Source organism: Pseudorca crassidens, chromosome 3 (assembly GCF_039906515.1).
Source record: "Pseudorca crassidens isolate mPseCra1 chromosome 3, mPseCra1.hap1, whole genome shotgun sequence".
Lineage (NCBI taxonomy): Eukaryota > Metazoa > Chordata > Mammalia > Artiodactyla > Delphinidae > Pseudorca > Pseudorca crassidens.
The window spans coordinates 70,472,689-70,497,182 of NC_090298.1; the positions used below are offsets into that span (position 1 = coordinate 70,472,689).

Here is a 24,494-nt window from a genome sequence, read left to right on the forward strand (position 1 = left end):
CTGATTTATATTGTTCCTCACTGACATTTTCTAGGACACCCTTTCCATATATATACATACAATCTTTGTAAATGTAGAATCGACTTTCAAATGTATTGAAGCCACCTTGTATCACAAAATAATTCTTTATGAGATGCTTAAATGAATCTATTAAGGTTTTTCTGAGGTGGTATCATTTAACCCAAGAAGGACCAAATTACATAATGATACATTACACAACATTACCAAAATTACTTTTTTAAATGTGTTATTTTAATTCCTCACTTATCATGTAAACCATTAGTTCTCAAACCTGGTCAAAAAAAATCAGAACCACGTGGAACATTTTAAAAAATACAAATTCCCAGAAGCCAGTCTAGATTTACTGAATCTCCAAGGGAAGGTATGGGGGTATCTTTATTTTTAAAGAACTGCTTAGGTGATTCTGACATTCAGCCAGGTTTGAAAACTAGTGTTCTAAACAATATCACCTTAGATGCCTTTCTCTTCTAGGATCTGGATAATTTCATATAAATTTCATTTTAAATTTAAAGTCATCATAGTTATTATACAATTATAAACACTGATATACAGGAAAAAAATTGAATGACTTATTCAGAGATATCCAATGGGTAAAAATAAATCTTGAATAAAGTTTTCTATTCCTAATTCCTAATCTAATTCATCATACTAAAACCACTTTCCTTTCCACTAAATGCAGCATAAAGTTGAACTGTTGTAAATACTGGTAGTTTAATACAAACATACAAATGCATTTCTGCAAGCAACACTATAAAACAAATAAACTGGTATAGATGACAATTTAGAATAGAATTTGAGATACTGAAAACTGACTGTAATCTCAACATAAACAAAAACTGTGTAACAAACTTGTGTAAGACAGCCTCTTCTAAAAAATGGGAAAAATAAGGCTTACTACAAGTTAGGTGGATAGAAAGACAAATTCAATTCAGATGAAGTCATTCTGAGCTTCTAAAGCTCTGAGAAAGATTTCAGTCTATATAATGGACTTAATGATTAGGAAAACAAACAAAAAAATCTAACAACAATAGATAAAGTACTTTCACTAGCATAATATAAAACTGAGATTTACAGAACACTTTACCCAGATTTCCCTTACCTAAAGTATCCACTTCTGTAACTGACTTTGTTTCTAGATGGAGATCAATATCCTTTGGAATGGTTAGTGGCTTACTTTCAATGTGACCATTATATTTCCTATAAAAATCAGACAAGTGACACAGAAAACAAGTTACCCTCACTGTTATTCAAGTGTTTGTATCAAACTAACTACAAATGAGGTTATAAATTTCACAGTGAAAAAGAACTTCTAATATTTCATCAAAAAGGACGTAAGGCACTCAAAAGTAGTTTTTAAAAGGGGAACTACAAAATATGGATGTAAATTATTATGAGAATATACAGATTACCAATGAAAGAGTTACCTCAACTAGTGACAGAAACAAAACCTTGATTGCTAGCTTAGCACTGCACCCCATTTTTTCTGCTCTCTCTTCTGTAGATTTAAAGACAGCCCTAACATCTCTTTCCTTAGGCACAAGAGTAAAAGGAAATGAAGACAAAATGCATTTCACTTTGAAATTATACACGTATACACACACATACATATAAACAGACCCGTAGGTATAAACAAGTCAGAGCTGAAAAAATATATTAAGATTTATGTGCATGAGAAATCCTGAAATATGAAAGGCTAGCTCAGAGTTGCTTTTACTAAGAATCATGGATGGAGGAAAACAACAGAATTCTTCAGGTGCGTGTGTATTATTTCCAAATTTAATTTTTAAACACAATCAAACATAAATCAAAAGCAATAAGCTTTCAGTAACAATAATTATAATAACAAGAAACAATTTCGTATTTGTTCTTGATTAAGTATAAACTGGGAAAACCTCAGTAAAAATTTTAATTCACGTCAATAAATCAAATAATAATTATTGCTACTAAAACAGAATAGTGTTGTTAGTGCATCTTTCTGTAAACGTAAAGCATTTTCAACATATAAAAATTATTGTAAAAATAACAAAATTATTGACAAGGCATATAATAAGAATTTAAATGTTTATAAAATAAATACTGTACTACATAACTAAGTTTTACAAATGTTGACTATGGTAGCTGTGAAAAGGCAAATGTGGAATAGTTAAAAAGAAACACAGAAACTAAAAACTGACCTGGATTAAAATCCTGACTCCTAATAGTTAAGTGAACTTGAACAACTCATTTAATTTCTTTGATCAACAGCTTCCTCATTAGTAAAACATAAATTAAATTACAGTGACTATTTAGGGTTACTGTGTGGATTAAATAAGACTGTGTAAAAGTGTTTTGAAAATTATAATATTAGGCAGAAATACTTTATTAAAGAACATAACCACTGGAATACAGAGAAGGAGGATTTGCACTTAATATTCCAATGAGCTTCAAGGTATATTTGTAATGATAAGTGAAAAAGAAAATGGTAGCAAGATCAGAAAAGACAGCCTTTTCAAACTTCCAATTTCATGTCAAATAATCATTAATCTTCAAAGAATTTTTTTTAGCATCCATAAATCCATTAGCCCACATTAATAGAATTTTTATGATATACATGAGGAATTTGGTGACAATATGTTGTCACTGACATTTTATAATATATTAGAATCACAGAATCAGAGCCTAAGAAGTCCTCCCCAGCTAAGGAAACTAAGGCCCATTTAGAGAGGCTAACTAACATGCACTTTCCTTGAAAATTCAATATAAATAGGGATACAAAATTTTAAAGCTGGAAGAATCTTTCACAGCTACTATGTTTGGTCCTTCTACTTCACAGATTAGGCTGCTGTGGTCTATTCAGTGAGGTTTATTAGCAGGCAGTTTTCTTCAGAAACTTTAAGTATAATATTCAAGAGCCTAATGGGACCTAAGAAGTTAATACTGTCTACCCCTTTTATTTAAAAAATGAGAAAACAGAGGTAAAAAGCAAATGAATTTGCCCAGTATCTGAGTGGTAGCAAAATCTGGAAAAGAACCCAGACCAACTGGTATCTTTAAATGAGTTGTAAAGACATGGGTTACAGGTCTCCCCTATTCAATCCCCCACTAACAATTCTTAAGTAAAATAGTCACTTTTTTGCTTATATATTAGATTAATACACATTGGGTGCTCTTAAAGGGTGATTCAATATTATTTTAGATCATGGATTTTGATCTCAGATTTACCAACTGTTTATAGCATAATCTGTAAATGTTCCTTTAACCAAAGTATCAAAATATATTTACATAAATTCTATTAAATATTTGACACCTTACAAGCTTGACAGTATAACTTACCTATCTTTCCTGCTTTTCCCTTTTTGCTGCTTTCCTGCAAGAATTCTTAATTCTTCTTCTGTAGGATGTTGATACCATCGCAAACTAAGAAAAAAGTAATTCTTTTAAATGAAGAATTAAGATCACCAGAATTATTCACTTATTCTACAAATATTTGAGTTTCCTAATTGTGAAGACACTGCAGGGAAATATCAGGTGAAAAACTCTAATCTGAAGCAGATACTACTGCTTAAGTCTTTAAAGGTTTAGATTCAAATCCAGCAACCACTTACCAGCACTTACTAGATGCCAGACCCTGCAATGTTGTTTGTAGGTATTTTTCTTACAACTGACAGTGTATTAATATATATTAAGATCATACTGGCTTACTTTAACAAACCCTGCAGGCAAGCTGACAGAAGCACATTAGAATTCTCCACCCATTACACGGAAGGAATTGTTACTTGTATTAAAAAGAGAGTCCTTTGAATGCCCTCAAAACTACAAAGTAGTCTTTGCTTTCCTTTTCTTTCTTTCCTCCCTTTAATTTAGTTGGAGAATTCGCGAACTTTATGTGTATAAGGATTCAAGTGAATTGCTGTATTTACAAAACCCTTTACTCTTGGCTATAGCTAATCCTCTTCAGTTAGGGCTCCAAAAACAACTGACTGTATTTATTACCCCCACCAGCCAGTCAAAACAGCCAAACAAGTCATTGTTATTCCTTCCCAAGCCCCCACCTGGTCATTCTCAATTTCCTGTCTCACGTGAACTTTCTGCCGGCCACCTAAATTTGATATTTGGGTTTTACCTTCAATATGCCCTTTCCACATACTATCATTAATTTGGTTCTTTAACTCTTAAAATTCTAAACTTGCCTACTTCCCTGAAAGGACCTTAGTTCAGCGTATCTTCCTGTCTACCTCTGACTATGGCAAACCTCCCCTTCCTTTCCCCTGGACTAAAGGCATTCTGATCCCACCTTTATTTATTTTTTCATAATGCAAATCTTATCAAGGTATATATGCCTGCGTAAATCTTTTCCAAGACTCCTCAGAGTAAAGCAGTGAGTAAGGCAGTTAGGCAAGGACTCTGACCAAGGTCCTGCTGTTACTAAAAAGAAACAAGACACCTAGTATTGATAGATCTTTCAAGTTTTCAACCACAAAAATCTAGATTTTTAAAGTGAAATACCCCAATTTTTAAAAAATGCTACTGCTGATTTGCTGTTTTAAAAATACTGCTGAACTGGCAATTTGAGTAATAACTGGATATTTAATGATGTAAAGAAATTATTGTTAAAAAATTTTTGCTGTTAATAATGGGATTACAGTAATTTTTAAAAAGCTCATATATTTTAGAGATATACACTGAAATATCTACAAATGAAATAATAATAATATTTGCTACAAAATAATGTTGGGGGGAAGCAGAGATGAAGGGGAGCATAGATGAAACAAACTGGCTACCAGCTATTGTGATGAATACACAGGAGCTTATTATATTTGTTATATATTCATGATATTATTCTGTCTATATTCGTTGTATACTTTTAAACGTTTGCATTAAAGCTAAAACACACATTACAAGGCCAAATATAGAGTTTGTGACCTCCTATTTTCACAGCCTTTTACAATCTGACTACTGTCTGCTTCACCAGACTCACCTTCAAGAATTCTCCTTTTGTACATGACATTCTACCTAGACTAAATGACCTTTATTCCACAAATTCTTTCATCCCTTGGCATTTCTGCATATATTCTTCTCTCTGCTTGTGAACACCTATGCTACTACTGGCAAACTCCTAATTTACCTTTGATGGTTTATAAGGCAGTCTCTCTGTGGTATAATAAAGAATATACCTGGTCATTGTCCCCATTTCTTGGCACAGAGTTTAAAAGCCCTTGAAATTTTCTGACTGATAAAGGAGTCTTTGTTATGCTAATATGGGGACTCAGGGGGGACCTCTAGATAGCTTCTGGAAGGGAGGCAGGTCACCAGAAATACCAACCACATGATTAGAGTTGGAACTCTCAGCCAGCTGACCTCCAAGAAGAGGAAGGGGGTTGAAGATTAAGTTCAATCACGTGGCCATTGATTAAAAATCATGCCTATGTAATGAAACTCCATAAAATCTCTGGACACAGAAGCTCAGAGGAGCTTCCTAGCTGTTAAACACACTAAAGTGCCTGAAGGGTGACATGCCCTGATTGCACAGGGACAGGACATGGAAACTGCTCCTTCCCAAACGCCATCCGATGTGTAATCTTTATAATAAAACTGTAATCACTGCACTTTCCTGAGTTCTAGTTGTTATACAGAATTATTGAACCTGAGGGGGTCATGGGAATGCCCTAATTGGTAGCCAGTAGCTGGTTGTCAGAGTATGGCCCAGGGATCCAAAGAACTTGCAGCTGGCATCTGAAGCAGCTGGCATTCTTATGGAGGACTTTGCCTTTAACCTGTGGGATCTGTGCTAACTCCAGGTAGTTAGTGTCAAAATTGATTTGCAATTGGTATCAGACCGGTTAGGTTAAAATGGAATATTCCCCTAGCTGACAGATTCTTGGAGTGAAGATTTTATGACTTACTTGTTTTTGTATACTTCAAAACTAGTACAGTGACTGGCATATAGTAAGTGCTCAAAAAGGATCAATGAATGAATTCAGTTCTCCTCTTAGTTTAAGGGTTTTAAAATAAAATATATATATCCCAACCCAAAATTCCCTAAACTATACTTAACACGGGTAAGGAGGCACTTCCTGAAATTTCGATTGAAGTCCAGAATTTTAACTTACAGTCGATTCTTGTTATTCGCGGTAGTTATGTTCTATAAAGTCGCCGCGAACACTGAACCATTGTTCCTAGGGGAAATACAGGGTTAGGTTCCCACGAGCCTCTGGTCACAACATCTTCATCAATCAATCAATACACACCCTTGTTTTATGTGTGTTTCTGTTTAAAGTACCTTATTTAATATATACTGTTGAATCACTAATACTAAATTCATGGCCAACAGTAATAAAACTCATGTGTGAGCAAAGCTTTTCTAATAACTGTAATCATAAGTATAGTATTTTCCTGATTTCTGTGAATATTTCTAGTGAATTTTCTCTATAAGGCACATCACAGCCTTCTTGTGCTTAGGAACACTAGATATCAAGCACTTCAGCACTACATGTGGGGGCCATTTTAAACAGCAAAGTCACAAACAAAAAGCAAAAAGATGAAAAACATGGCACTAAATAGACCACAAAAAGGATACGTGTTTACAACATGAGAGGTACAACAAGAAAGGCCACTCAAATTTTTTACCACTCTGCATATGTCTATAAATGACCTTGAAAGCACCACAAGTATGGGTTTTGGGGTTACAAATAAATTTTAGCAAGTAGGCAAATCACAAGTAGAGAATCTACAAATAATGAGGATTGACTGTATAACATTTAGGAGAACACATAAGCAATAACTCATTTATAAAGACTAAAATTAGTTGTTTATTTCTTTGAGAAATAATTATCAGTGAAAGACTCTTAGTACTATAGGAAAACTTAAGTTACATTTAGAGTCCTGTAATAATAAAATATTATAAGACCCTTACATTTTCTAGGACCCACTTTCTTTTAAAATATTCTCAAACTTGTTTAATCTTATTTTGTGAATCCATTTTCCTAAAATGAATTGCATTTATTATGTTCAGGTCATCTTCATTAGTAACAATTACTGTTCAAAGCTAGAATCTAAAAGTACTGAGTGATCTCAGGGACACTTCCAGTCTGTTACTCATCTATCTATCCATCTACCCATTCATCCATCCACCCATTGATCTATCAGACATTTATGGAGCCCATTACGGTCAAGTACTCTGCCAGGCAACGGAGATATAATCACCCATAACAAAGCCAAAGTCCCTGATTTCTTGATGTTTATATTTCAGTTGGGGCAGAATTTAACCAATATTTAAAAAGACAAACATCATATATACTGGATACTACACAAAAGAATCATATACTTAGTGAGAATGAGAGACAAGCCTTAAGGTATTAGGTTACAAAACCTCTCTGAGATGACATTTGCCCAGCAAACTAAAGAATAAGAATGGAGTGCGAGAGCATTCCAGGCAGAGAAGAGTATGTCCAAAAGCACAAAAGCATGAAACTCAGAACAATGCAGTAACCAAAAGGGCAAGGAGGCAGTAGCACCATGTACAAGGAGAAACACATGAGGAAGGCTGAAGAGATAACAGGGAACAGGTCATGCAAAGCCTCTTGGGTCCATACGGAGTGTAGATTTTATGCTAAAATAATGGTTTCAAAGCAAGAGAAATAACTTGATTTACGTTTTAAGATTTCTTTTACTGCTCTGTGAATTAGAACAAGGCAAGAATAGCACGGAAATATATTTCAGAATCAACAGTTCTTGTAAGGTAAGGAATGGAAAGAAAGGATGGAATGAAGGATAATATTTACACTTCTGATTTGAGGAAGATGGTGGCACATTTTCTGACATGGAGTAGAGCAGGAAGAAATCAAGAATTTAAACATGCTGAGTTTTTAAGTACCTATGAGACATGAAGTGAAAATATCAAGAGGGCTACTGTATATTAGAATCAAGAGCTCACAGATAACCTGGGGCTATTACATAATTGTGGTATTTAAATCCACAGGCATGAATAAGGTCACCTAAGGGGAAAATAAAACATGGTAGAAGGCTAAATAGTTACTAAGGAAGTGGGAAAATCCAGTTCATGACAAGTATGTAACAAATTCAGCATTGATGGAAAACAGGGAAATAGGCCCCAAACTAAGGAATAGATATGGAAGGGGCTTTGTTTTTTAAGAAGGAAGGGAGGCAGAGTTGTGACTCTTATTTGTTGTTGCTATTATTTTTAATGGGAGACCTTAAAAAAAAAAGTGTGCTAACAGGAATAATCCAACAGAAAGGAAGCAATTAATGGCAAAGAAGAGAGGAAAGGGCCAAAGAAAAAAAGTCAGGGTGAAGGTTAGAGGGAATGGGATATAGATCACAAATGCTGGAGTTAAGTCTTGATAGCAGGATACCTCCTCCATAGGCCAAAATTAAAATATATAAACATTAAAAAAAAAAACAAAGAGAGGCTGCACGTGTAACAAGGGTTGTGGGTTTGATGGCATGAAGATGAGAGCAACAGGCTCCAGTTTCAAGAGCTTAGAGTGAGGCTGAGGCAGGCATGTATAAATGAAGAGAGGATTTGGGTTGAAAAAGCTGTCTGAGAAGTGGAACACACAAAGACTGCCAGGTAGCATGTAGTAGCCATCTAAGGACATGAATTCAAAGTAAAACCTAAAGGTACAGTTGCACAATTTTCTTCAACAGTCAATGCTTCATACACAGTTTGATTTCATATCATATGATTCCCATCTACTATACTTTAAGTTCTGGTCTCAATTTTTGGTCTTTTCCTTTGCAAAATGACTTGCAATCTGCTTGCCCCTGATGCACTAGGCCTTTCAAATATGGGCTTAGAAGACAGATATAAAAGTTTATCAGCCTTAGATTCGATGTTAAATAACGGTTACAAAACCACAATTAGAGAAAAATGCTTTATGTTAAGCAAAAGAAGCATGATGTAAAATTACACATGAAATAATCACATCCATGAGGGGAAAATATGAATAGAAAAAATTAGACGGAAATACAACAAAATTTACACAGAGATTGTCTTTAGCTGAGAGGAATATAGTTTGCTGCCTCTTATTTTTCCTTTTTATCAATTTACCATCTTTTTCTACATCATAGGCATGTATTGTGTTAGTAATAGAAAAAAATTTAAAAACAGTAAGTATTAATAGAATCTCACTACAAAACTGAACCTCTTACATTTAAGTTAAATTGTGTTTTATGACATTTGCTTTGGCTATTTTCACTTATATTCAGACTGTCAGCAGTGTCTCAGATAACAAAGCCAACTTGGTGTTATACTCCACTAAATCACTGAAATAATTTTTCAATAATTTTCTTGCATAAACCTCTTACACAAAGTAATATCAGGCTACAACCTTTCTTACTAAGGCAGTTCAAGAGCACTGAAAAAACATATACCAGAAAATACAGAATGTACTGACCTAGATTCTTTAAAAAAAATTTAAGTAGCGATGCCATTTCAAGCAAACTACTTAAAAATTTTTCAGAAGTAAAAATTTCAGAAATTTAAAATGAAAATCTGAACATGAACAAATATGGAAAAGCTTAGTATTGAGAGAAAGCTAAAAAAACTTTAACACATAAATAATCATACAAAACTCTTTCACAACATAGGCCACAACATAGTTTTAGTCTCCATTCTAAATCTCTAAATAATAATTTAGAAGTGAAAAAAAAAAAAACACTAAGGGAAAACAAACACCACCTAAAACCTAGAAAACCTTTCAGTACAAGTAACTAAAGTATCATTTATTATACATATACATTCTCTTGTTATTTATTGGAAACTTTACTAGAATATCATGACATTCTGGAGCTGGAAGTTAAGACAGCTAAGGGAGGAAAGCAAGGACTCAGGCATTCCATAAGGGTAGTAGCTTAAGGTTTAAACCTTTCCCTTAGGTCATAGGTCCCACCTACTGTGCATTTGAATAGTAGGTTTCTCTCACCAAAGGAAATTTGTAAATTCTTGGATCAGGCAACAGGCAAAAAGAGTTAAGAGCAATTGAATAGGGTGTTTTCACACCTTCTTTACCCAATATAGGATGAGACAAAATCAGAATAAATCCAACCGTAATATATTTTGAGTCAGGGACATATGAAGGGAAGTAGCTGACCAAAGTGAGAGCCTAGGGGAATAAAGGGGTAGAGAAAAATGCATAAGGTTTGAGCTGAACAATCAGGAAAATGGAAAGCAGGTTCAGCAAGGAAGCTATGAGGGAGAAAAAGCAAAATCCTACTCCTCATGCAAAACCCACTATTCAAATGTACAAAGAATGTAACCTATCACTTACCTCTCCATGAAAAGAGGGGCCAAGCAAACTTCAAAACAAAAACGAACTTTAATTACATTAGAAAGTAGAGAATACTTTGGCTACAAATCAGTGGTATGCTGGACATGATAAAGAGCTAACGTCTTTAGGCAACCTGAGCAATGGTTAGAACGAATGTTCCTTGCGTTAGGGAAAGCAATTCACAGTAAAGGTAAAGAGAAACCAACTTTCCACAATTTTTCTTTCCTTTGGGGAGGAAGGAGAGAGTAGAGCAACCTAAGAGCACTAGACTCTTTGCACCTGAGTTTTTCAAGGTCGGTAATACTTGCTCACAGGTTATGGCAAGAAAAATTTTGCTACTTAAATTCTTGTTAAAGCAGGAATGGCTCAACAGTCTGATAGTTATATAAAAAGGCATGTAAAACAAGGAGAACTAATAACATTTTCTAGAAGAAAAACATTTGTCTATTAAAAAAACTGGAAGAATGCAATACAAAATAATTATAATTTAGTAATGTGGAATAAATTTAATCTCAAATGGTGAGGAGAGGTATAATTGTAACAGATGATATTTCTTAAACTCTTCTTCACACTTAGCATGATTTTGGTAATCAGAAAAATGCTGATGTGCCTTTTAACTTAGAATAAAAGGTGACTGTAATCCTAGAGAAGCCAGAAGAATAAGTAAAGAGTAAGTAAGTAAAGAGAAACCATATACTGCTTATAACCTGAGGATATCTTCTAGAAGGCTAAGCACAGCTAGGGAAAAAAGGTAGAAAAGAAAACCTTCAATAAATCACTCTATAAACTGCCAGCAGAAGTCACAGTGGTTGTAGAAAAGTTCAACTCCACCAAATTCAAACCTTGGTTCAAGTATGTCTGTTCCAGGACAAGGGTCTGGAATTTGATGAGCAGCCATAAATCAAATAATTACTAGACTATGAATCAGACTTCCAGGGTAAAAGGCCTGGATCTGTTTCATTTTTCAGTATGTAAACAGGAGTAAAATTTTCTCATCTGTAAAAATGGCGACATGGGCTTCCCTGGTGGCGCAGTGGTTGAGAGTCCACCTGCCGATGCAGGGGACATGGGTTTGTTCCCCGGTCCAGGAAGATCCCACATGCCGTGGAGCGGCTGGGCCCGTGAGCCATGGCCGCTGAGCCTGCGTGTCTGGAGCCTGTGCTCTGCAACGGGAGAGGCCATAACAGTGGGAGGCCCGCGTACCGCAAAAAAAAAAAAAAAAAAAAAAAGTGGAGACAATATCACCTACAGCAAAGAAGGACTAGGCACTTAGCAATCCTGCTTTTACTTCCTAGGCACAATGAAAAGTGTATTTCCCAACCTGTTGTGCACTTTGGCCTTAACCAGTCATAGGGCTCCAGACTATGTAATGTGGGCAAAAATGATATATCTACTTCTAAGCTTGGCCCCTAGAATCTCCTGAAAAATCCATAGCCCACTCTCTCTCTACTTGCCAACCGGCATAGCATCTAATAGAAGGACTCCAAGCAGCAGAAGGAACAAAGGAGCCACAAGACAGAAGAAGCCTAGAATCCCTAAGTAACCACCTGAAGGATAGTTGAATCCTTGAATCATCATTTTGTGAAGGATCTACACAGAGAGCTGCCTGACTGACCCCTCTCAGGTACCCCCATTTGACCCTGATTCCTGTCTGAGGAACTGAGTGAGAAACTTTTATTAAGTTCAGACACCAAGATTTCTGAGGTCATAACATATCCCAATACATCTCCTTCTTCCAAGTTCAGAGTGTAGAGATTCAAATGAGATAACAGAAATAAAAATTTTATCAGTACAAAGTTCTATAACACTGTAAAGGTAATATTAATGGAATTAAACCAGGCTAAAGACTATGCATTATTTTTTTGAAAACTAGATATCTACAATACTAATTACAATATATAAATGTTATTTAACAAGAGCTAGAAAACTACTCAATTTTTAACATAAAAAATCAGCAGGTTAATTTATAAGCAAAAACTGCTAATTCCTTCAAGGTACTGACTTCTTCAGGAAATTGGCAGGCTTACTCATTAAGTCAACATAAGTCAAACAGGTGCCACTTCACACCTTCCATTCTAAAAGAGACAGAGGTTGATGAGAGATATGGACAGAAACTAATTTACATGATAAAAAGAGAAGCCATAACTTTTAAGGAAAATATGAATACTTACAATTTGAAGATATACTAGTGGAATAAATATTAAGTCGACAGATACCGAAACTAAAAAGAAGTTTCTTCTGTCATACCCATGATTAACCTATCGTGGTATCTACACATCTATTCACTTGAATAGTTCTATTAAATAGCTATTCAATATAGTCACTCCCAAACCATCCTACACTATTCATAATTTTAAAAGTCCTCATAAGCCTCTCCCTTTAAATTTCTTCAAGTATTTTAGAGCCGATAATCTCAGAAGGCCCTCAGATCTTTCTCCTTCAACTCAGCCACATCATATGGTTTAAAATGCAAACTGTCGTTTCTGATCAATAATATTTTTACATAAGCAATTTAGCAGAGATTTTAGATTTTCTTAGTATTAAAACAGTATCATTTCATATCACAAAAGGTTGGCAAAACAATAATTATCCCAAAATGATAAAATCAATATTCTTATTCAACAGAGTTAGGCAACAACATGGAGCAATATAGCTTCATGACCTAAAAATTTCAGAATTAATATTAAAGAAAAATAGATGATCTTAAGAGCACAGAGCAAAACAAACAAAAACAGAAAGGAAATGAAACTAACTACAGCAGAAGAGTAACTATTACTAGAAAATCCTGATTGGCATCCTTGGAACCTGATTTGGAATTAGAGACAGCATTAATTACCACTAAAGTTAATCTATTTATAAAAGCAAATCAAGATCACGAAAAACATCAACTTCACGTTTATTTTTGAAGGTTGAGCACCTCTTCAAATTAGCAATATATATACTTATGACACATACTTGTCAAATGAGTAAAGATTTTAAATATATTGTTCCAATATTAACAAAGAGAATCAGTTTTCAAGCTCTGAAGTTTTAGTTTTATAGAAACAAATGCAATGCAGATTATGTGAGAAAGTAGAAGTTGCCTATAGACTAAAAAGGCACATGACTGCAAAGATCTTTAAAGCCGAAAGAGACCTGGAAGTCTCCCTGGAGACTCATCATAAACAAAATCTACAAGTGTGCAATTCGTAGTAGAAAACAAGCTACCTTAATATGTATTTTACTTAGTTTATTAATTCAGATTCCTTTTATTTAGAATTAATGGTATTTTCCAGCAGATGTTCACCCTCTTTCATGATCTACGAAAAAGGGTTTTTGCTAAGCAAAAAAAGGAAGCAAGATTGCACAGGGCATAAACGTACACAGTTAAAAACTAGTCACAGATGATTTACTTTTTTCACTTATAAATAGCTTTGATGAAGCTTTTATTTAACTTTACTAAAACTTTAGTCATTATTTACTTTGCTAATAAAATACACATTTTTAAACTGCTGTTCTCTCACGCATTCCACACACGTGTGTGCCTATCAGTATTCAAAAAAACTTTTTAAGCAGTCTAAATAATATTTTCCTATTTAAACACTGATATGGAAAAAGTATAAAGCATTAGAGAAAAAGAATATACTTGAAACTAGAAAATAAATTTAAGCTTTATGGATAGAATTGCTTATTATTGGTCTTGCAATATATGAAATCATTACGAGGATAATAGCTATCCATTGCTTTCTAACTTCAAACGGTCTAATAAACAAAAGAAAACTGATATACAAATCAATAATAGAATTTGGTTATTTATTAGAGACAAATAATTGGAGTAAAACTATAGTCATGGTACCAAATCTATAATTTACCTTTCATAATTATACAAGATTGTGGCATGTATTTCTGTATGCAGAGTTTTACGGCTTTTGCCTCACTACACCTCCTATATTTAACTTCTTTACTTTTGATTTTATTCTTTTATTGTACAAATTTCAGCAAGGTAACTTACCTCCTCTGCAGAAGGAGGGGACAGTAGTAAGCTTAAAGTGCAGTAAACAAAATTAAAATCCTACAAAACAACCTCATCGCCTCCTTACTAAATTAAAGTTTAAAATTATTTTCAGTAAAAAAAGGGCCCCTAATTCTCATAACTCTCAAGTAAGTCACCAATAATAGGATATGTGCTTTGAATCACTTTTTTCCAACAATGGTAAAAATATTTAAGCACTTCGATTTATAGTCTCTTCCTCTTGTTGACCAACTTTTGTTAAAGGTAACTAGAAAAGTCATGTGATAGTTCCAGTGGCCATGGACAGAAAGGGATAGAGAAGGAAGGGACTAAATTCTTGACCATGACCCAATTACCTTTGTACTAAACAGATAAACTACTAATATCTCAAGTAAGAGATAAGGAAGCTAGATTTTCCTCATTATTTTCTTTTTTCATGTTTTTAGAAAATTGGAATTAGCACTTAACTTCTAGGAAGTTAATCAGCCTGGTAAACTAAACAAAGATTTGAAAGTGCCAGTCAGAATCAGCCTATCCTTGCCTTACCTGCCATTACAGAGTAGCCATCGAGCAAGAGAATAGTGAGGTATAATCTTCTGCATGACACTGGCCATCACCATGGTAACAACCAGCTGTATACCTATCACACCCTGTGTAAAGAAACAAACAAACAAGTTTAACAATGAACGAATTTAGATTTGAGGACACTGCTGAAAAGCTTTCTATACATTTTGAAAATTATACTTTAAGAAAGATGGATTTACTACCAAAATACATATTATTCTGCCATTTAGGTATTCAAGACCACATATGTTTAAATTTAAAATACATGATCCCCTCTCATAATCCTCTACAAGTTAAAGTAGCATACACATTCAAAATCTATTCCCAAGAAACGTTCTCCATTACTTAAGTGTACCAAAATGAAGTGAAAAATGGTGATTTTGTTTTTTTCATCCTTCTCCAAAGTTACTCTATTCAACATACTTAAAACACTACCTTGGCTAGGTCTAAAAGCTGTATGCATTTTTTTAAATTCTAGGGTGGTAGTGAATGACTAAAGAGCATTAACTATAGTAAGTGTGATGGAAGAACTGGCCTGAAAGTGACTAGAAAAAAAATTTTAATTAATACTGCCATCACCAACTTCCAGTGGGTGGGCCTTCAACAAGGTCCAAAAATGCCCGTAGTTTGCTCTCATCAGTTCCTCTCTTGTTCTCCGTAATACCTAATTCAAACCTTCTCCCATCTCCTCACACCTCCAACTTCCCTCAAACTTTTTTAAAAAATTCTTTTTATTGAAGTATAGTTGATTTACAATCACAGCAAAGTGATTCAGTTATACATACATACACACACGTATATTCTTTTTCATATTCTTTTCCATTATAGGTTATTTCAAGATATTGAATATAGTTCCCTGTGCTATACAATAGGACCTTGTTATTTACCTATTTTATATATAGTAACTTGTATCTGCTAATCCCTAACTCCTAATTTATCCGCCCCCCCAAACTTCTAACTCTCTACTCAGTAGAGAACATCTTCCAGTTCACAGAGAGAAAAACAATAGCATCAAATGAGAACTCTCACTTGCCATGGACAAGCTCACAATCACTTGCATCTGCACCCTTCTTCTTCCACACCCTCTAGAAATAACAGAGCATCTTCAGTATAAAGCAAATCCCTCTATCTATGCTTCAGAGCAAATCCTCTCATTGATTTTCAGGAAACTTAATCAATGAATAGCTTCCCTCCAGTATCTTCCTTAATCTCTTCTCTATTTAAATCCTTCCTATCAGCATTTTAACACCTTTCACCTTTCTAAAAAATACCAATAATTTTCTCTTATTCTACAGCTCTTCCCTTCTTCAAATACGTAGCCACTTTGCAAAAGACTTGTTTTCACTGTTTCTATGTTCTCATATGCCCACACAGTTCCCATCTGACTTCTGCTTCAGCCCATTCCATTAAAACACCTACAATCACAATCACTTCACCTTGCCAAATTATCCTTCCTTATCTTAAATCTCAGCAGAATCCCAACAAGTTCTACCAAATCCCTTGCTTTACTCCCACCTAGATGACCATTTCTTTATACTCCTCTTTGTTGGCTCTTCCTCTATCTAAGCAGTCCAAAAATAAAGTTGAATTCCTTCCTCAATGCCAAACAAGTGCATTTAAAAAAATGTTAAAATGTTTTTTAAAAAGTAGTATAGTTTATCTGGTTTAAGAGCATGGACTCTGGACCCAAACTGCCTGGGACAGAATCTGCCATCTACTGGCTGCATGCCTTCTGGACAGGTTATTCAAACATTCTGTACCTCTATTTCCTCTTCTATAAAATGAAGCTAATAATTCAATCTACCTACTAATCAAGTTGTGGTTACTAATTGTGCCTGTTACAGAGTAAGCAGTCAATATGAATTAGTACTATTGTCATTATTATCACTACTATTGTGGGATAATTTTTTTTAATTTCAAGAATACAAGAGACTTTGCAAAAAATAACCAATGTTACTTCTATAAAAAATAAATGTAAAAACAAAATAAATGGAATCATACCATAAAAAATGACATGTCTAAGTGATAAAAGAACACAAAAAAATTTTGCAAACATCAGGTTTCATCAACTGTTCAATAGGTTGTACACCACTGTAACAAATGCACTATCATGATGTGGGATGTTAATACTGGGGGAGGTTGCACACATGCCAGGACAGGGGATACGGAACCCTCTATACCTTCTGATCAGTTCTGCTACAAACCTAAAACTGCTCCAACAATATGAGATTTTAAGAAAAATCAAATCAAATTTATTCACAGAGAAACAATATAAACAATGTCAAAAGACTAACTGGGAAAAGGTATATGTAAATCATATCACAAAGGGATAATCCACTTGTTAGATATTATATAGAGTTCTTATAAATCAATTAGTAAAAGAACAAATGCCTAATTTAAAAAGAGAACAAAAATGTACTTACTGTTCTTTAAAAAAGTAAAATGGCTCTTAAACAGGACTGTTTTTAAAATGCCTTTGAAACCTGCCTCAACTCTGGTTTCACTGTGCATATTTTAATGCCTTAAATTCTATCAATTGGGTTAAGATTCAGACCATTTTTACATTCACCTAACATCAAAGGTTACATTTTTACCTTTTTTCTTTCACATTTCCTATCACTTGAATTTACTATCCTATTTTCTATGTAGATTGTGATAGAAGTTCTGCAATCTCCATACAATGAATCCCGCTACAAAGAACTCTTTCAGGCAGAACAAGGCCAAGAAATACATTAGCAAGTAGGTCAGAAGGTTAGTCTATTTGAGATTATAGACTTAAAAGCAAAAGATAATTTTTTAGCCAGGGAAAGTTTTGTGGACAAAACTAGAACCTCAATCTAGCCTTGAAAGAAATGTGATAGTATCACAGTATCTTCAAGGTCATCTAGTACAATCTCTCATAAACATATATAACAATTTATTAAAGTGTAAACTCCTTAATAGCAGAAATCATATCTTAGTCACACCTAATAAATGTTACAGGTATTAAATGGCATTTCAGAAAGACTGATCTGGAAGATATATATATATGATGGACTGTGATGAACTGGGAAAAAGAGGCATCTTGCCAAACTCTCTCCTCTTACTCCAAATCACTAAGCATAAACTGCTGATAAACCCACTACTGACGAATGTAAACCATGTGAAGGCAAAAACAATCAAAAATCAGCAAATTGGACTGACTAGAATTAAGAATAGCAACTAGGCTTCTGCAATGATCCAGACCAGAAATGATGACGCTTTAAATTACTGTGGTTATCTCTGGTACTCAGAAGAAAAATGCATTTTAAGGATATTGTTGAAGAATTCAGAGACTGACGGTACATTGAGGCAAAGGAGGAACTAAAGAGATCAATCCCAAGAAAGGCAAACTCATTCTCAATGTTGTAGTTAATGTTTGACTAAAAAACATTCAATGGAAAAGTGTAACTTCATTCCATTCATTTACCTTACTATGCCATTTCCATCTTTTTAAATGAAAATACTTTCTCAAAACCTCGTCTACATACTGGGTTAAATATATTGTATAATAGAAGTTTTCTTCCAACTTTCTAATAGAAGTCAATAAATCTTTCTGAGAATGAATCAGCTGTTAGGTGACTATATATGTGGTACTGAAAGAAAATATGTTGCTTTTTTCCCAATACAAGAATCTACCTAATTTTTTGGAGAAGTAATTTTTAAATTATATGGAATATATGTCCCCAAAGTTATTCCTTTTCATACATATTTAGAAAAGAGTCCTCGGAATATATTTTCAAAATGGCAACCATTTTATAGAATTATATGTTATCAATTTAATATATTATTAATACTAAACTTAGATCAATTTTTGAGACATTACTATACAATTGACAATTACAGTGTTCATGCCAGGGATTAACATATTAAAATATAAAGTACTCAATTCATTAACTAAGAGACACAATCATTTGAAATTTAAAAACAAGTCATTTAAATAACCTGCCTTCACTGACCAATTTAAATGTCTATGTATGTCTAAGTTTATACAAAACAGAATTTTTGAAATGTTTAAAAACCAAATTTCCTGAATATTTTTCATTATTTTTAATTAAAAGATAATGCTTAGGGGCTTCCCTGGTGGCGCAGTGGTTGAGTGTCCGCCTGCCGATGCAGGGGACACAGGTTCGTGCCCCGGTCCGGGAAGATCCCACATGCTGCGGAGCGGCTGGGCCCGTGAGCCATGGCTGCTGAGCCTGTGCGTCCGGAGCCTGTGCTCCGCAACGGGAGAGGCCACAACAGTGAGAGGCCCGCGTACCGCAACAACAACAACAACAAAAAGATAATGCTTAAGTAAATTTAAGCATAAACAAACATAAATTTCATAAGAAAAAACTATTAAACTGGGTAGATATGCGCTGAAACGATAAAGTCCATCATGGCTGAACTCTCAAACACACAACCATATGGGTCATTGACCCAAGTGGCCTTAATGGTTTTATTAGGGCCTCAAAACAATAACTTGACCAAAGAGATGGTTTCTGTCTGGATTCATTGCCCCTAGGCCCCAATTCTCTTGATAACCGGAACTGGGGAAAGTCAATTATGAAACAGCTCATAAGCACCCAAGAAGGGTGAAACACTGGGGCAACTTAGGTTTCAACCTTTCCACATCTATTAACCTGAGGCCATGAAGAGCAAGAAAAAGTTATTTGCCTTTAGTCTACAGAAGAATGATCATTTCAATTTTTGTTAGTAATCGTTTCTGGGTAGGTTAAAAAAATTCTTACCAAGGAAAATTAAACAATTCTCCAAGAAATAAAATATATCAAACAGCAGTATTTTACCTTGCTTGACAATAAAACTCCCCAAACTTAAAAACAAACATCTTGCAATTTATTTTTTAAGATTTTTTTTTGATGTGGACCATTTTTAAAGTCTTTATTGAATTTGTTACAATATTGCTTCTGTTTTATGTTTTGGTTTTTTGGCCGCAAGACATGTGGGATCTTAGCTCTCCGACCAGGGATCAAACACAGAAGTCCCAGCAATTTTAAAATTCAAACTTGGAACAATATTATGTCAACCTCGGCGGAGTTGACATTTTGTTTTGTTTCATTAAACTAGCTCTGCTGTTGACAACAGACTGAAACAAAGTATACATTGTTTAGCATCAGAAGGCAAATCAGCATACATACTTGGGACTCACACCACCCAAAGGGTTTTAATTATCACCCCCCTTGAATAAGTAAGAAGGGAAAAAAAAGAAAGAGGCTGTTACCCAATGATGTTGCTATTTTCGGTTTCTTAACTTTTTACATATTTTAGTGATAGCTAGACATGTTGAAACAGACTTCTTAGAGATGCTCAAATGATTTATACTGTAAAGAAGGGGCGAACTTTGTTATTTCAATCTAGATTCACATAAAACTTAGAATTCACACACTGAGCAGTTAAGCAAACCATCTCTGTACAATTTACAAATGAAGAAGTCAGGGTCCAAATAGCGAAGACCACAGAACTACTCAGTCACAGACTTATCCAGAACCCAGACCCCTAATTTCCAACCGAATGCACTAAGTCATTTCAGTGCATTCAATGAACATTTATCAAGTAACACACTTCAGGCACTGAACCACCTGCACACAATAGGGAGAAACAGCACAGTCCCTGACATCAATGAGCAACCAGTCCACTAACAGAGTAAATGGACCCTTACAATACAAAGTTATAAGACAACAGGTAGAGGATTCTATGAGAACACAGCAAGAGAGAAGAGAGAGAGAGAGTACTGAGGGCAAAAAGCTGTGAAAGGGGATTGTGGAAAGTAAAGCATGAGTCAAGACTCGGTGGAATCAGCTTGATGAACCATCAGTGATATCTGCTTCCCATAGGATGACAGTAGTCCAAAACCAGATACTAAAGCGCAAAACTTACAGGTTTAGAATTTAGCCTGGAAACAATAAGGAAACCCATGAAAAGTAATATAACCAGATCAGTATTTAAGAAAAGTTGCTCTGGATACCATGTAAAGACTGGATGAGGGATAACCCAGCAGCACTAAGACAACTGCCCAGGTATGAAAGGAGGAACTGCACTAAAGGTAGTAGCAGTACTGCAGGAAGGAGACGTGCAGCCTCTCTTACGTTGGTGATAAGAACTATATAGAATCACTATATATTATAGTGACAAATGAGTTAGGGTCTTGGCCAAACAATGTTAAAAAATCTATAAATTCAAATTATGTCACTACAGAAATTATTTATTTATATCTATAAATGAGAAAAGCAAACAAAAATTTAATTAACAAATATAGGCTGTCTGCCTAACATACATCCAATATCTTACTGGCTATTATTAGAAACTTGGCAAAGGACTTCTGTGTTTCACTGACTATTATAACCCAAATACTCAGAGCAATGACATTTAGAATAATTCAACGTACATAGTAGGGTTGAAAGAATGAATGACACTACTACAAAACAATCTGTCTTAACAGAACTTAAAATCCAAGATTATCATATTAGGTAACAACAAATATTATTAAGACAATGTTGGAGCACAAAACTGCATAGTACTATGAACAACAGTTACAAAAATTCAAAAAATTGAATACAAAAGTTTCATAGAGTGGATGAGTAAACTGAAATCAAGGAATGGACTTCCAGGCTAAATGACAAATGTGAACAGAGTAACCATGGGACAGCAAAAAGCTTAACTCAACCAAAGCAGACTTTAATATATGACAAAGAATTGTGAGAAATCAGATGAAGACAGAATTTCAGATTGTTAAGAGTCTTAAAAACCAAGAGGAGGCATCGAGCTGAGGTGTCTATAAAGATCACCTTGGAAGGCTTTTTAAACAGTCAGGGGTAGGAGAATAAAATAATACAAGTAACATATAAGGAAAATTAGACACAGCAATATATTGAGCAATTAAAGAGAAAACCTAAGACTAAGGTAGAAACAGTTGAAACTAGGAAGGAAAGAACAAAACTAAAACTTGGTCAGTAGAAAACCAATCAGACTTTTGAGTGTGACTGCCCACGAAGGAAAACAACTATAGAATAAAACAGGAATGTCTCAAAGGTTATTTCAGATGTTTTAGTTTCAGTGACTGGCAGAATCCTAAAGCCACTGACAGAAAAGTTGTAGGCTGAAGGGAACTCAAGGAAGTGGACTAACAACCCTACCACAGGCCTCCCACCTTGGCTGTATCCTCAGCCATTCAGAACACACACAGAACATGTTTCTCTGGTGCAACCAATTCTACATCAGACAGACTGGCAATAATCAGATTTGTAAGAGTTCTAACAACTAATATACAGTGAAACATAAGCTATCAAGTGAATCAGATGCTCAAGTTCACTAAGTGCTCCACTCCATTACTGTCTTAATGATACACTGGAAGTCAAATTATAAACAGGCTGCTTGGTACGTAGTGATTCAGAGCAAAAGGCATCATTGAGGGATATTTCATTCATGTAGCAATGAAGTCTGAAGAAATACACAAAACAGCCCTCTAGAGTATAAAATACTCCAACGCTAAATAGTTCTGGATAAGTATGTCCAATTCTGGCTATTTAAACTGCTTTTCTAGACTTTCAAACGACAAAACTACTTTCCAATCCTATTTCTTCAGGCGAAAACCTATCTAAAATTTTCTCTATCTTTTGACATGCAAATACCATTGATTTGGCTACAATCTAGTCTATCTTAGGTCTTGCAAACAATCCACATCTAAGATCAAGGTGAGAGGACAACTTATTTCTTCCATCACGTGTTGATTTTATCAAACTCTTAAAATGTTAACCACCCCTCATGCCACCTACAAATAACATGTGATAAGTGGTATGGTAGAGGTCAGTGCCCAGTGTCATGGGAGCATTCCAAGAAAGGGAGTGATTAAATCTACATTAGAGAACTGGGAAAGACTTGTTCACAGAGGTGACATCTAAACCAATGTCACAAGGTTAAAGTAGTATCCCAATGTCAGACAGGAAAAGAATACAAGTTTAGACAGATACACCTATTTGTACCAAGAATGTAAATGGCATGAGCTGAAATAATGAGCAGTTCCACACAGCTAGATTTTGGTATGGGTTGCCCAAAATGGACTCTTCTGCAGGTACTCAGAAATAAGTCAAGGATCCTAAGCCTGGAAGTAACTAAACCAAATATATTTTGGAAGGATAACTCTGCCACTACAGTGGAAAAATCAAGTGGAGGGAGGGTAAAAGTAATTGGAAGCAAAGAGCTAGATTAGATATCTGCTGAAATAGTCCAACCAACACCATAAAAGCCTAAACTAAAACAGCTTCAAAAACAAGAGCAAAATTAAGAACATTTTTTTAGAGGAAAAAAAAGGAATTAGGCATGAGGTTAATAATTATCTCTGCAAGAAAAGTATCAATAGGTAAAGATTAAACTTAAGTGATTATGTAAAGATAAAATGAGAATAATGGCCATAATTATTCCTTGGAAAAATTAAGCAGTAAGAGGAAAATATGACAGTTACTAGAAAGGTTCACATATAAAAATATACATTTGTAAGGGGGAAAGTATACATACTTAAGGCAAAAGGGAAGGAACCAATATAAGGGGGCTGCTAAATATTCTAAAAAGGAGTTAACTGTGGGTATTGCTTATGAATCAGAAAGAGATGAGACTGAAGGCCTAAGTTGAAAGTAAAACTTTATGAGACCTTGTTCTACTGAACAGAAGCACAAAAGGTATAGAGACGTATTAAAGTGAAAAACTGAGGTCTTCAAAGGTTACATAACTTGGCTGGGGTGGGATAAGGAAAAACTAGGTCAAGACTTTTGATGTCCTGCTTTCCACTGGACATAGTCATTTTGGAAAACTCATTACATATCATTTCAAAGTCCTCAGATCATTCCCTAAAAACCATGATGGGGTGGGGAGTTGATCTGTAAACCAAAAGAGGGGAGGGGCAGCAAGTCGTGAGAATTTTGACATAAAAGTTAACGGAAGAATTGAATGAATAATTGCCAAGCAACTACAAGTCTGCATGACTCAGTAACTCAGGTACAACATCAGAGAAATGAAAGATGTGGAGTTAAAGGTTAAATCTGCAGGATAATTAAGTAGCTGGTCAAGAGAGCCAAAGAAATGACCAAAGTGGACAAAGTTTGAGAGATCTTGAAAAATAACCGCATCCAGGTCAAGATCTTGGCAATGTGACTGAGAGGATGTCCAGAAACTTAAGAAAGGTCTGATGAACTTATACATGTAGATGACTGACAAACCCAAGCTGCATTTTTAAAAACAATTACTTCCAGTAAGTTCTTTAATAGAATTGAGGGCTATCTAAATTTCACCCAGAAGAGAAATTCTTCCACATAATGCCAAAGCAGATAAAAGCATACAACAATCATGAATAGGCAGGGAGAATTCCTCCCCGCAGACCATCCCTAGAATCCCAGGGTTCATTATACAGGCTATCAATGGCCTTTATCTGGTTTTATATCATAGCTCCAGCCCTTACAGACACAGTAAACAGACCTGAAAATAAGGAGGCATTTGCTAAACAAATGAAATGAAAATAAAAGGTTTTGGTAGGAAAGCAGTTAACGAATATGAATAAAGTCACCTATTGATATTTAACAGACATATTGATTGAATCATATGAAATCAGATATTTGTTTTGACCTACAAAACAGCAATTT

The 24,494-nt window shown here is 34.8% G+C and overlaps 1 protein-coding gene across 9 annotated transcripts in view; it reads right to left on the reverse strand.

The window, feature by feature from the left end:
- Window positions 1-24,494, reverse strand: part of TMEM161B (transmembrane protein 161B) — a 69,514-nt gene that overhangs the window by 33,837 nt on the left and 11,183 nt on the right. For 3 of the 9 annotated variants that reach the window (XM_067731186.1, XM_067731191.1, XM_067731187.1), the window contains exons 2-5: window positions 14,827-14,930; window positions 6,111-6,176; window positions 3,334-3,417; window positions 1,121-1,218 (exon numbers count right to left, since the gene is read on the reverse strand). Coding sequence is in view for 3 of the 9 variants with exons in the window: in XM_067731183.1 (XP_067587284.1) it covers window positions 1,121-1,218; window positions 3,334-3,417; window positions 14,827-14,930 (286 nt within the window). In the remaining 6 variants the exon portion in view is untranslated. The remainder of the gene's footprint in view (window positions 1-1,120; window positions 1,219-3,333; window positions 3,418-6,110; window positions 6,177-14,826; window positions 14,931-24,494) is intronic. The other 6 variants (XM_067731183.1, XM_067731184.1, XM_067731188.1 and 3 more) reach the window with 5 other exon arrangements.